Source organism: Camponotus floridanus, unplaced genomic scaffold, assembly GCF_003227725.1.
Source record: "Camponotus floridanus strain SB8 unplaced genomic scaffold, Cflo_v7.5 scaffold131, whole genome shotgun sequence".
Classification (NCBI taxonomy): domain Eukaryota; kingdom Metazoa; phylum Arthropoda; class Insecta; order Hymenoptera; family Formicidae; genus Camponotus; species Camponotus floridanus.
Genome location: NW_020229250.1, coordinates 54,234 through 66,396, shown reverse-complemented (window position 1 = coordinate 66,396; position 12,163 = coordinate 54,234). Strand labels below are relative to the sequence as shown.

General features: G+C 29.2%; 3 protein-coding genes across 7 annotated transcripts; 1 reads left to right on the top strand and 2 right to left on the bottom strand.

Moving 5' to 3' along the window:
- Positions 1-27: 27 nt before the first annotated feature.
- Positions 28-4,393, bottom strand: LOC105252519 (pre-mRNA-processing factor 19). Of its 2 annotated transcripts, none has more exons than XM_011259918.3 (8): positions 4,258-4,393; positions 3,522-3,671; positions 3,154-3,431; positions 2,605-2,799; positions 2,061-2,216; positions 1,767-1,997; positions 1,267-1,607; positions 28-976 (listed from the first exon to the last, which is right to left on the bottom strand). In XM_011259918.3, the coding sequence occupies exons 1-8, from the start codon at positions 4,331-4,333 to the stop codon at positions 832-834; spliced, it is 1,572 nt and encodes a 523-aa protein (XP_011258220.1). In that variant the 5' UTR covers positions 4,334-4,393; the 3' UTR covers positions 28-831. The 2 variants fall into 2 exon arrangements, with proteins under 2 accessions (XP_011258220.1, XP_025261873.1); XM_025406088.1 differs by having other exon boundaries at positions 4,229-4,272.
- An 866-nt stretch (positions 4,394-5,259) lies between these two features.
- LOC105252518 (selenoprotein M-like) lies at positions 5,260-6,768 on the top strand. Its single transcript, XM_011259916.3, has 4 exons — positions 5,260-5,442; positions 5,767-5,837; positions 6,361-6,430; positions 6,510-6,768. Exons 1-4 carry the CDS (start codon positions 5,323-5,325, stop codon positions 6,615-6,617), a joined length of 369 nt encoding a protein of 122 aa, XP_011258218.1. The 5' UTR covers positions 5,260-5,322; the 3' UTR covers positions 6,618-6,768.
- Positions 6,769-8,729: 1,961 nt separating this feature from the next.
- LOC105252555 (E3 ubiquitin-protein ligase RNF185-like) lies at positions 8,730-12,070 on the bottom strand. Of its 4 annotated transcripts, XM_025406079.1 has the most exons (6): positions 11,548-11,586; positions 10,880-10,950; positions 9,984-10,152; positions 9,774-9,905; positions 9,342-9,511; positions 8,730-8,869 (listed from the first exon to the last, which is right to left on the bottom strand). In XM_025406079.1, coding segments are annotated over exons 1-6 (642 nt in total). In that variant the 5' UTR covers positions 11,550-11,586; the 3' UTR covers positions 8,730-8,771. The 4 variants fall into 4 exon arrangements, with proteins under 4 accessions (XP_025261864.1, XP_025261865.1, XP_025261866.1 ...); XM_025406080.1 differs by lacking the exons at positions 10,880-10,950; positions 11,548-11,586 and adding an exon at positions 11,881-12,070; XM_025406081.1 differs by lacking the exon at positions 11,548-11,586 and having other exon boundaries at positions 10,798-11,128.
- Between the last annotated feature and the right edge of the window lie 93 nt (positions 12,071-12,163).

Below are 12,163 nucleotides of genomic sequence, written 5' to 3'. Positions count from 1 at the left end.
CATGTTTTTATTGCTGTATAAAATATTTATTCTTCAAAAGTCGCGGACATCTATAACTTAATAATTAAAGATTTGTCATAATATCGCACATGTCATTCAATTTACAAATAAGGACCAAATATTAATGTAAAAATTATAATAAAACGTATTGATGCAATATTTTGAATCTTATGTCTAAAATGAAGAATATCCAGAAATTCTTCAAGTAGTCACAAACTATTCTTATTTAAAGGGGAGAAGAGTAAGTTTTATAATTTACAAAGTCTACTATAGATACGGATTTTAAAATGGATCGTTTTTTATGATTTGACATTTTCCTTCTTTTATAAACTTTTTCTGCCAATATATAGTGTGTTTTTATTAATTTTGGTCCTATGGAATGAAAGGAATAGAACATTTCTGAAAAAAAATTAATGAATATACGTATATACATATATTCTCACACCTTAGCGCGAAACTGTCAAATTGCCATGTACTTGCGCAAATGCAGTTGCAGTTTTACATATGCAGGATAACATTTTATCCCAAGCGGTCAAATATAGTGAATATCAGTACGGCTGCATCTGCAATCGTCTAGCTGACCATTATTATACAGCAACAAATGAAAAACACGACATTAATGTATGTAAAAATATATGCGGAGGGATATCAAAATTAACGGGCTCAAAAGGAGTCTATTTTATTGTATATGAAAAAGATTTAAACTGTATATGAAAGAAATTCAATGAGTCATCAAAATTGATCGGTTCCATTTAGAAGAATCTAATTTGGTATTAAATAATATATGAAATACGTATATTTCTTCTAGTTTCTTCTTATCGGTTTAGTTGTCTATGACAAGCCATAAAGTTTCAGAGTTCTGTCCATACTGGTGGATGCAATGTATTGCGCGTGTTTTCCAAAACGAACACCAGTAGCTGCTGCCGTGTGATCGTTCAAAACTTTCAATTCTTGCCATTGTTTACAAAGATATATCCTAAAAATAATATATATGTGCATGGTGATAATATACCAGCTAGTTCAAGTTAATTTGTATTATTATATATAAATTATATATAAATAGTAATATAAAAATGCAAATTTATCATTTATCAGATATTAATACATATTAATGTATTAATACATTTCACAGAGATAAAACATTTCCTATATTTATTTTATTAGTCAATATATATGTAATTAATTCCTAATCATTATTATCATTATTCCAAAAAATATTTAATTATGAAAATACTAGCAATACTACTAAAAATTAACAAAATTTACCTCACGTCTGTCCCTGCTACAGCTAAATAAGTTCCGCTTTGGTCGAAGCAAATGTCCTTTACTTCGTAAGATTCCTCCAATTGCAGCGTCTTAAAGTTCTTTAGCTTGCGTAAATCCCAGAGTTTAACGCAAGAGTCCTCCGCAGCAGTTGCCAAATAATATCCATTCTCGGAGAAACTAATCGCTGTGATCGGGCCAGTATGACCAGGGAAATTTGCAACGTTAGATTGTTCTTTCAAGTCCCAGATTTTCACTTGAGAATCTGCTGTGCCAGTACCGAAAATTAGACCATCAGGATGAAACTGCGCCGTAGTCAACGGTTGTCCCGTTTGTCCTGCCACCTTTAAACAATTTAGGCACATTCTTTTTATATCGAGAAATACATATTTAATGTCTATTTTTAGTATCGTAATTATCGAGCGCTCTTTTTTTTCTAAAACTTGATGTAACTTTGCGACTTAATATACCGACTGTATATACCAAGACTATTCGAAACGTACTTTAGTTAATAATCTGCCGGTACGTATATCCGAGAAGGCCCAATGTTGATCCAGAGACGAGCTCAATAAATAATCACCGGTCGGATGTAGAGATAATCCGGTTACTGGAGCGTCGTGAGCCTTCAGTAATAAAGTCGTCTGACTGGTACCAACGTTCCATACACGAATCGTAGTATCGGGTGAAGCGGTCATCACTACATCTTCCTCTGGATGATAGATAACGCGTGTAACCTGTAAATACAACGAAAAGAAATTAAAATTCGCTTGAAGAAGCAGTGAGATGAGATTACCTACCTTTTTTGTGTGACCTTTGAGAATTGCCACTACTTGTTCGGTGTCTTTGTTGAAAACAGTAGCATTCTTGTCGGCGCCACCCGTTAAAATCTTGCTGGTATCTGCGCTATGAATGTCGAGCGCTAAGATTCCTGGTACACTAGCAGAATGCAGTCCCTGCAAAAATTATATAATATTTAATTAATAATAATAATAAAATAACAATAATAACAACAACAATAATAATATTCGTCAAATTTAACATTGTCAAATGGAAATAATAAATATAATTGTAATGGTATCATTTTTATATAAAAAAAATTAGAATATGAAAAATATAAAATATAAAATGTTCAATATAGAAATATTAAATATAAAGATTGTCAGTAAGAGAGACTTACTGATGAGAAATCAAAGATTAGAAGAATTAGATTGTCAGTCATATACACACATATACACAAAAAAAATACACATTGAAATTTGTTGAAATCAACTACTTATATGACAGTAGTAAAATAATAAATTTTTAAAGACGTATCAAAAAATATATTAAAAAAGTTCCTACAGGATGCGATGCGAGAGTTTGGAATGACCGGATACTATCCTGAGGCATTAAATCTTCTGGCACTGAACGTCCACGTCGCTTTCGCTCTTGAGTGAGGACAGTCGCTCGTTCCTGTAGTTTCTGAATCACATCTTCAGTGATGCCAGCCTGTTCCATTGGTTGGGCTGCTGTGCCACCAGCTTCTACTGCCACAGCCTAAAAAAAATGCAAATTTGCAACTAATTAAAAATTAATAAAATTAAAAACTACAAATATTTCCAATTATTAATAGCAGGTATGAATTTATTTACGTTTCCTACAATTTACAACGTAATTTATTCATAGTAAATATAATTTGTGTAACATAATTGTGTAATATAATTTATAATAAATTTATAATTGTGCGTTAATATGTGCGTACGTGCGTGCGTTTGCGGACATACATTTAAATATAATTATAACAAGTATGTTATAATTAAGATATATTGATAAGATAATTAATATTTATTGTTTAATATTTTAAACGATAAATAGAATATGAATAAGAATAATCTGGTAATAATAACATACAGGTTGTGGGATTGTAGCAGCTTGAACGATTCCAGCCTGTGGCTTGAGAGTGGCCAGAGCTTCTCTAGCAGCGGTAACTTCCTTTGTCAATCTAGCAATGACTCGACAAGCTGCATCATGCTGATAAAGTGCATGAGACAATTCTTGTCTTGCAGTTTGAAGTTGTTGTCGCAATGTAAATGAATGTAACATAACAGCATCCCATTCATCTTGTAAGTTCTTTAATATCGCTGGAATGGATGTTGCGCTAGGTGGTTTAGGTTTGACAATTGGAGTTGCTGTAACAAATAAGAGATTTTGATAATTATACATAAAAGGTTACACATGTACATAAACATTTTATATTAAATGAGTAAAATTTAAAATACTTTTGATATCAATAAGCTGTTCGATGGTAAGTTCTTTGCCATTAATAGGATCCACTCCATTCTCAGCTACATATTTTTCAACAAGACGCCTTTCAAATATTGATCCAGAAACAGGGGATACTACTGGATGCTCCGGTACCTCATTAGAAACTGCAAATTACAAAAATGATTTACAATAAAATTTTTACTAAATATTGCTATATTACAATTTTTGATTAATTGTAAATCTTTTGTGAATATATAACAAAATAAACGAAAATAGATTTTAAATCTGTATTGTGTGTGTGTGTGTGTGTGTGTGTGTGTGTATGTATATATATATATGTGTATATATATATATATATATATATATATATATATATATATTTATACTAATAAAATAATAACTATATAATAAATTCGATAATATGTACGCCTTGTAAAAATCTCCTTTTACATCTAAATCATATATTCTATTATTATATTTTTTTCATTTTTACTAATATATGCGATTTTTTTATATATAACGTTTAACATGCCGTAACCAATTTTGCGGTTTTTTGACACTAAATATGTGGTAATTTTCAGGTTATGTTCGCCAATTTTGTCGGTGTAAAAATTGGCGGACATATTGCATGATTTTTTTTACGATAAAATTAATTTTATTATTAATTGATAACATGTAAACTTAAATATTATGCTGAAAAGTGAAAGATTAGCTCAATTACAAATTATTTTGTGCGCTCACAACACTCACTAGCACAAGAAAGCGCCATTTTCTTGATATGATTTGTACTACATACGTATGTACATACGTGCATACATACATACATTGCCGGCGCCGACAACCAAGTATAAGGCCGGGTCTACAATAGGTAATTTAAGGCCGCAGCACACACTTTGGCATAAGCGCATAACCATAAGTATAAGGAAATTGATTGGTCCCCAAGTATATGCATAAGAAAATGAACCAATCAATTTTCTTATGCTTATGGTTATGCACTTATGCAAAAGTGTGTGCTGCGACCTTTAAGGCCTTTGCACGTACAAAAATTTTAACCGTAAGGTCGTAAGAAAACTGACCAATCACAGTTGATTATTCTTTTTTTATTTATTTATCGTAGAAAGAATACTCGACTATGATTTGTCAGTTTTCTTACGATCTTACGGTTACGACTAAAATTTTTGTACGTGCAAAGACTTTTAGGGCCTCCGCACAAGGCCTATGTTCCAAAATTCACTGCCAGCGCTGAAAATATATAATATACGTTACGTGAACTATAGATTTTCAGTGCTGGCATTGAATTTTGGAACACGCCGGTGTTCCGTATCGCATCACGTTACGTTAAGTATAGATCGTAAATTTAATTTAGGCCCAGTTCCACAATCCAGTTAATCCGAGTTTAAGTAGTGAATGGACCAATCAGGACCCAGTTTAACGTATTAAATTCCGATTAATTCGAGTTGTGGAACCGGGCTTTAGGGCCTCCGCACAAGGTGTTCCGTATCGCATTACGTTACGTTAAGTATATATTGTAAATTCAATTCCGTATATAAACTTAAACTTCAGTCAACGCACAGAAAAAATCATAACGTAAAGATATGTCTTTACGTTACGATTTTTTCTGTGCGTTGACTGAAGTTTAAGTTTATGTACGGAATTGAATTTACAATATATACTTAACGTAACGTAACGTGCGATACGCAACACCTTGTGCGGAGACCCTTAAATTATCTATTGTAAATCGGGACTAAGGCTACTACAAAAAAAAAACTTTACGAAGCGTGATGAAACATGACATGATTTCTGCTTTGAAATTTGATGATGTATAACATGGCGTCCGCTGTAACTGTTAGATACATTTTCGCAGTGTTAACACTTGCCCTCTTTGTTTCTTTTGCAAATTCCGCAAACAATTATTACTCATCCGCAAGAGTCGAGGTAAATTCGATATTTACATAAAATCAATTGTAATAGAGAGAAAAAAAAGACGCGATTGTGATTGTTAATATCATGTTGCATTTCCGCGAACACAATTTTATTATCCCATACCGCATAGAAAATTGCAACAATATTGCAATGTTACAATCATATTACTATTGCTGCAGTATGGGATTATAATCACGACATACGTGGTTATTATTTAAATGTAACTTTTTGTATAAAGGGACTGTAATTGTACATTACCTACAGAGACCGGTACATTGTAATATAATGTTATTTGTTCATATATTATAATACTAATGTTATTTGTTTATTTTTTAGAGTTGTAGTGGCTGCTCGCTCAACCGACTGCCGGATGTCAAGGAATTTATCTTTAAAGATTTGCCAAACTAGTATCCTTTATAGTGCCATTATAATTATAATTGTGATTGTTTTACTTTATATATAGTAAAATGTTTTTCATTATAGTATACACACATACACATACATAGAGACCTTTAAAAATTAATCTTTGACAGGTTTACAAAATAAAACTAAAAACAGAAAAAAACATTTTATTATATATAAAGTTACATATATTACTTTTCAATTTGTTTGAGCTACTTGTCATAGCATGGCACAATCTTTTTTATGTCATCATTAAAATATAGTTTAGCCAAACTAGAATCTCGGCCAATTGCTAGTACTGTTCATCAATTTCTTGTTCTCAAGTCGCTACATTCCTAGCTATGTTTTTTTTTATGCATATGAATTGATGAAAGATGATTTTTCGATAAAATAAAAGTTGAAAAAATATAACAGAAAGGATAACAAGTAAATTACTTACAAAATTTCTATTAAACTTATTTTACGTTATTTTACTTTTTCATATTGCAATGTGAAATTTTAGAAAATGCCCTTAATAAATGTATATAGCAATAATGTGGAATTCAGACACATACAAGGTGCAATACCAGAGCTTGTACTATTCAACGAACATGAAGAGGTTTGACAATAAAAATAACATTAACTTGATACAATGAATATAATTTGATATCATCAATTAATTTCTGAAAATATTGCAGGAAGTGGAACGATTGGTTTTGTCTAGATTGACTCGGGAAGAATGTAATGAACTATTAGTTTCTAAAGGTTTCACTAAAAAATCCAAAGATAATAAGGACGAAATGTAAATCTTCAAGTTGTAATGTATATTTCTGTGAAAAAACACTAGCCTAGTCATAAATAACTCTAGAAGAAGAGATTATTTCTAAAAAATTAACTTTAAGTGCAAAGCTTGTTCAATTATGTTTTGTGCTTACAATTTATATACATCTATCTTTATATCTTATACTTAATAATTTTTAAAATATTTTTGTAGAGGCTAATATACATAGATATTCAAAATAAGAAAAAATCATGTTTTGATAATATTAAAGATAAATAATATATCATACAAAAATTACAAATGATATCAGGAACTTTTGATGTATAAATTCTTTTCTTCTTTCAAGTGTTACTATCTCCTTAATGTAGTAAAAAAGAGCAAAAAAAAAAAAAAAAAAAGAAAAAGTTCTCCAAAGAGCTGTAATCTATAATAGATTTTCCTATATCCAGGAAATTATGTATTTTAATATGTTTATGTATTTTTTATAAGGTTCTTTATATCTAGTAATTCTTTAAACTTACAACTTTATTTTTATCACATTCCAAAGAAGTTTTATTATATTATCATGTTAATTTTTTAGCAATGCAATAGTTAGCATCTTTCAATTAGCCTTCAATATATGTATGTATTAAGATATTTAAAATCAAACTCATAACACATCTTTAACAGCTCACTTTTTACAAAAGGATTGAATTTACCAGTTGAATAGATGTGTGTGTGTGTGTGCGCACGCGTGCGTATATATATATATATATATATATACACGAGTATATATATATAAATATATAAGTAAGTTTAAATCAAAATCTTTTAGAAAGAAACTCTACCAGATTATATACTTTATTTAATCTTTTCAAGTCCAGTAAAATATATATATATATATATATATATATATATATATATATATATAATTTATTTTGCTGGATTTGAAAAGATTAAATAAAGTATATAATCTGCTAGTTTCTTTCTAAAAGATTTTGATTTAAACTTACAGAACTCTACAGAATTATCTTGATTAGACTTCAATTAAGCTTCAGAATAATATTGTACAATTATTTAAAAATTTAAAATTATTGGTCAAAAAATATATGCTTTTTACAATATACAATAATATAATAACTTGCAATTAATAATCTTTTTTTTTTTTACTTACCATTTTATTCTATATGTATACGTATAAAATTATATTATAATATAACAAGATATTGTTTGCATATATTCGATTTTCTAATATCTTATTGTTTACTTTTCTTCTTCTCTCTCTCTCTTTCCATATATTATTTCTAAAACTTATAATTGATTTAACAACATAAATGTACAGATAAAGGACAATTGTAAATTAATAATTATCTTTATAAGTTATCAACAAAAATAAAGGAGAATGTGCAAGAACACATGTTTGTTAATTAATGGCTTTTCTTAGAATAGAAGTAGAATATTGTTTAAAAAAAATAAATCAATAACTCAAGATCCCAAAATACTTAAAAAAATTGTAAATTTCTGGCGTAAAAATGAAAGTGAGGATTATTAAATCAAAGAATGAACGACATTAATAGTCTTGCGAGAATTCAATTTTTATGTCGTATTATATTACAATATATATCATCATTCAAACATATCTTACTCTAGATTATATGCATATATACACTGTTCAAACCCGCAGTTCCATGCAAAACCGCGCCATTTATCTTAACGATGTACATTAATATTCCTCTCTATATCTTTGCTCAAGTTGTATTATTTTGTTATGCATTAAATTGAATAGAGCGATTTACATGTACCTGTTTCTCTCTCTCTCTCTTATATAGAAATAATATATTTATATATAATATATACATACACGAATAGAATAAAAAGAGTGATACTGAAATATCAGAGCTGTTCAAATTGGAGAGAACTTTTTTTTTTATTTCGTACTTTGAAATACGCAAATGCCGACGAAAATGTAAAAAGTTTGCGTGGACAAGATGCTCGTCATATTTTTCTTCTTTTCTAGAGAACAGCAAAGGAAAAACAAGTTTTAATTAATGGTTTGTTGAAATATTTATAAATTTGTATTTTTTCATTTTAAAAAGACAAAAACTAATGTAATATGATTATCATGAAAAACAATATCATAAATAAGAGAAAATATTACAAGTTATCGAGCAGATGAGTGTCTTCAAATTTAGGAGCAATGTTATGCCATCAGCAGCCAGCAGATGAATATTACTGCTAACCATAAAAAAACTTTAGATAAAAACTGCTCTTCTTCATATTGTGGTGTGCCTCTGGGAGCTACAAATAAATAATACTTAATTATCATTCAAATGTTATTTTAATTATTGCTGAAACATTAGACTGATTATAAATGTCAATGAAGGTCATCATTTTTTGTATGTTCCCGATTTTTGTCATCATATATCTTTGCAATTAAGTCTTAAATTAAACGGAAAATAACTGGGACACCTTGTATATGCATACATACATATATATGTACATACATACGTACACATACATACATGTGTAGATACATACATAAATAGATACGCACATAAATATATATACACGCATATATATATATATATATATATATATATATATATGTAAGTACGTATATAATGTACATACGTATGTACATAAATGAATAAGAAAAATATTTTATACATAAATTAAAACTAAAAATAAAATCACAATTTTATTATTATGTATGCATTATATATGCATATCCATTCTGCATTGATGCATCATCACTTATGACAAGTATTACCTGCACTTGGTCGTGCTTCTCCAAAATTAAAAGTTGACGTAAAAAAAGCAAACGGAAAAGTGCCGATGCCGAAGGACATGTAGGAACCATCGCCGAAACCGAAGCCGCTAAAGCCGACATTAGCTTCCGGCTCTGATCTTTGACCAGCTGGACGTGGTGGTACGTTGTTCCTAGGGAGAAAAAAAAATTTTATTAATTGAATATAAATTATATTATTTAGCATAACATTTAATGTTTTCCTATTATATATATATATATATATATATATATATATATATATATATATATTTAAAGCATATATATATATATTTAAAGGATTTTACTAGATATTTTTTGTATATTAATAACTGTAATATAATTTGACATGCGATATAAAATGGAAATTAATTAACTATAATAATTCTTAATTTTAACAAATAAAATAAATTATACCTCGGATCCTCATGCTTTGTAGCACCACGTCCGTATAATGGAATGACTTTGTCTTTACTTATGGCAGCTTTGCATACTGGACAGACCTGCCTGGTGGGTCTGGTTTCCAACCATTGATGCAAACATGGCCAACTGCATTGTTATCACTTATATTACTCAGATTATCATAGATAACTTTTCATTTTCCGATATTATTGGATGAATAATTACCAAAAGAGATGACCGCACATACTGACTACCGCATCCTTTGCAGTGTCCAAACAAATATTGCATTCGAACATTCTGTCATCCTTTTCTTTCTCCTCTGCAGAACCTGCGGATCCCGATGATTTAGACGGGCCTGCTTGTTCTCTTGTTCTACTCATTCTTCTCAAACTTTCTATAATCATACATATTCCATATTCTACAAATATCCTCATATTTATAGAAAAATAATAGAATAATCATTCGATGCATAATCACATCTCAAATATTTCTATAATATCTATTATATATAAATATATCTATAATAATCTTAAAATACTTTGCATAATTATGACTCTTAACAATTAGAGAAGGAAATTTGTGTAATTCCTAATTACACAGTAGAAAATTTGTAACTATAAAATGGATGCATAACTTATAAAACTCAATATTAATGCGTTGACTGGATTGATATAATGTATGTAAAAAGAAACTGTATCTATCTTTATAATTTTGAATTTGATTAAAATAATATGTAAATTATTATAATTGTGTACAATTTACAATGCATATAACAAAGAGGTTTATTTTTAACAAAATCATCAATCACTATGTAACTTTTAAATTTTGTATTCAAACAGGTAGAGATATATAACATAGATATATGTGTATACATGTAGATTTGCGAATGATGCCAAAATTTGTGTTCATGAAAAAAAAATTATCGAAAGAAGAATGTTAGGCATCGATTGATAGTATACAGTTATAACATATTAGTGGTGAAAAAAAAAATATATGCAGAAAATGTTGATTACAATAGACAAAGAGTTTTTGTGCTTACAGGACTTAATTTTGACATAATTATGTCAAAATTAATTCATGTGTGATGTATTCTTTAAGAAATTATAAACGTCTTCTAGCACCTGTCACATTGAATTTGTTGAAAGACAAGCTCGAAAATAAATCGTCTTGTGCGCCTCCGTCTTTCCTCCCCCTACACATACACACACACATTTACCTCACCACGTCATTCTGTTTGTAATACTCATCAGATTACATACATCGTTACTGATGCATTATTATATAACAACATTGCCTTATTCTTTGTATTTTCTTTCGAGGCACTATTTACCTTTATCTGTCTCAATAGTAAATCTATCCAAAAGTAACTTTTTTTTTCATCTATAACCTCACTACATGTCATATTGCGCGAATGCTCTATATATATATATATATATATATATAAAATCTTTCTAATTTTTATAGATGCATGCCAACATCGTTAACCTACTTATCAATCTTTTAATCTTTTTCTGTTTAATTTCTTTCTTTTCTCTTTATTATAAATTACCAGTTAAATTCCAGTTCCAATAATTTTGAAAATCTATTAGTTATCTGTCGACATACACATCAAAATAACAAAGTATCACTCTTTCTATACTATAAATATCAACTTCTACTTATCACGCGTATTTTATACATCTACTCTTTTCCACGCTTTTTATTCAATCTTTAATTTCCTTCAATACACCACTTTTCCATTATTCAATTTTCTTTCTGCACTTTTTAATTATATATAATTTTTTTTTACATTTCTCCTTAAACTTTTCACATATTTTTTTGTTTTCTGTCTCTTTCCTTACTTTTCTCTCTTTCCCTCTTCTTTTTATTCTCTCTCTCCTTCGTCAATCTTATACGTCATTTCGCTTATCCATTCATACATTTACACATCATCCACATTTACACATTTTCTTCATTTTCATATCAAACATAACCCCTCTCTCTATTTCTATAATTATATTTATTCATTTTTATGTGTTTAAATATATATTGCTTTAAATTTCAATTTCATACATATTTTATCCTTTTCCTTTTCTCACAACTAAATATATGAAACATGTTAGATAAAAATCACATCACTCACTTTCTGCTAGGAGGAGGGCAGGCTTAGCCCTCTCACGCAATGAAATCGTAATCTCTTGTTTGTCACAAACTACAAACTGGTACAAATCGAACAAGTATCACAAAATGTATTTTCTCAAATGATTAAATGGCGATGATCGGCAAAAACAGCACGTTACGTGTGTGCTAAACACATAATTCCGCGAACAGGATGTTGGTCGGGCAATGTAGAAGAGAGTGAGAGAGAGAGAGAGAGAGAGAGAGAGAGAGAGAGAGAGAGAGAGAGAGAGAGAGAGAGAGAGAGA

What these genes read in the sequence shown, in the direction of transcription:
- LOC105252519 (XM_011259918.3), bottom strand. Translation starts at nt 4,333, where the DNA reads ATGTATGTATGTATGCACGTATGTACATACGTATGTAGTACAAATCAT. An exon ending in ACAGCTTATTGATATCAAAA is followed by an intron (nt 3,432 to 3,521) that starts GTATTTTAAATT and finishes TATTTGTTACAG; the next exon opens with CAACTCCAATTGTCAAACCT. An exon ending in AAACTCTCGCATCGCATCCT is followed by an intron (nt 2,217 to 2,604) that starts GTAGGAACTTTT and finishes TAATTTTTGCAG; the next exon opens with GGACTGCATTCTGCTAGTGT.
- LOC105252518 (XM_011259916.3), top strand. Translation starts at nt 5,323, where the DNA reads ATGATGTATAACATGGCGTCCGCTGTAACTGTTAGATACATTTTCGCA. An exon ending in ACTCATCCGCAAGAGTCGAG is followed by an intron (nt 5,443 to 5,766) that starts GTAAATTCGATA and finishes TTTATTTTTTAG; the next exon opens with AGTTGTAGTGGCTGCTCGCT. An exon ending in TTTAAAGATTTGCCAAACTA is followed by an intron (nt 5,838 to 6,360) that starts GTATCCTTTATA and finishes AAATGTATATAG; the next exon opens with CAATAATGTGGAATTCAGAC.
- LOC105252555 (XM_025406078.1), bottom strand. Translation starts at nt 10,970, where the DNA reads ATGTGTGTGTGTATGTGTAGGGGGAGGAAAGACGGAGGCGCACAAGAC. An exon ending in ACAAAGCATGAGGATCCGAG is followed by an intron (nt 9,512 to 9,773) that starts GTATAATTTATT and finishes TTTTCTCCCTAG; the next exon opens with GAACAACGTACCACCACGTC. An exon ending in AGAAGCACGACCAAGTGCAG is followed by an intron (nt 8,870 to 9,341) that starts GTAATACTTGTC and finishes ATTTATTTGTAG; the next exon opens with CTCCCAGAGGCACACCACAA.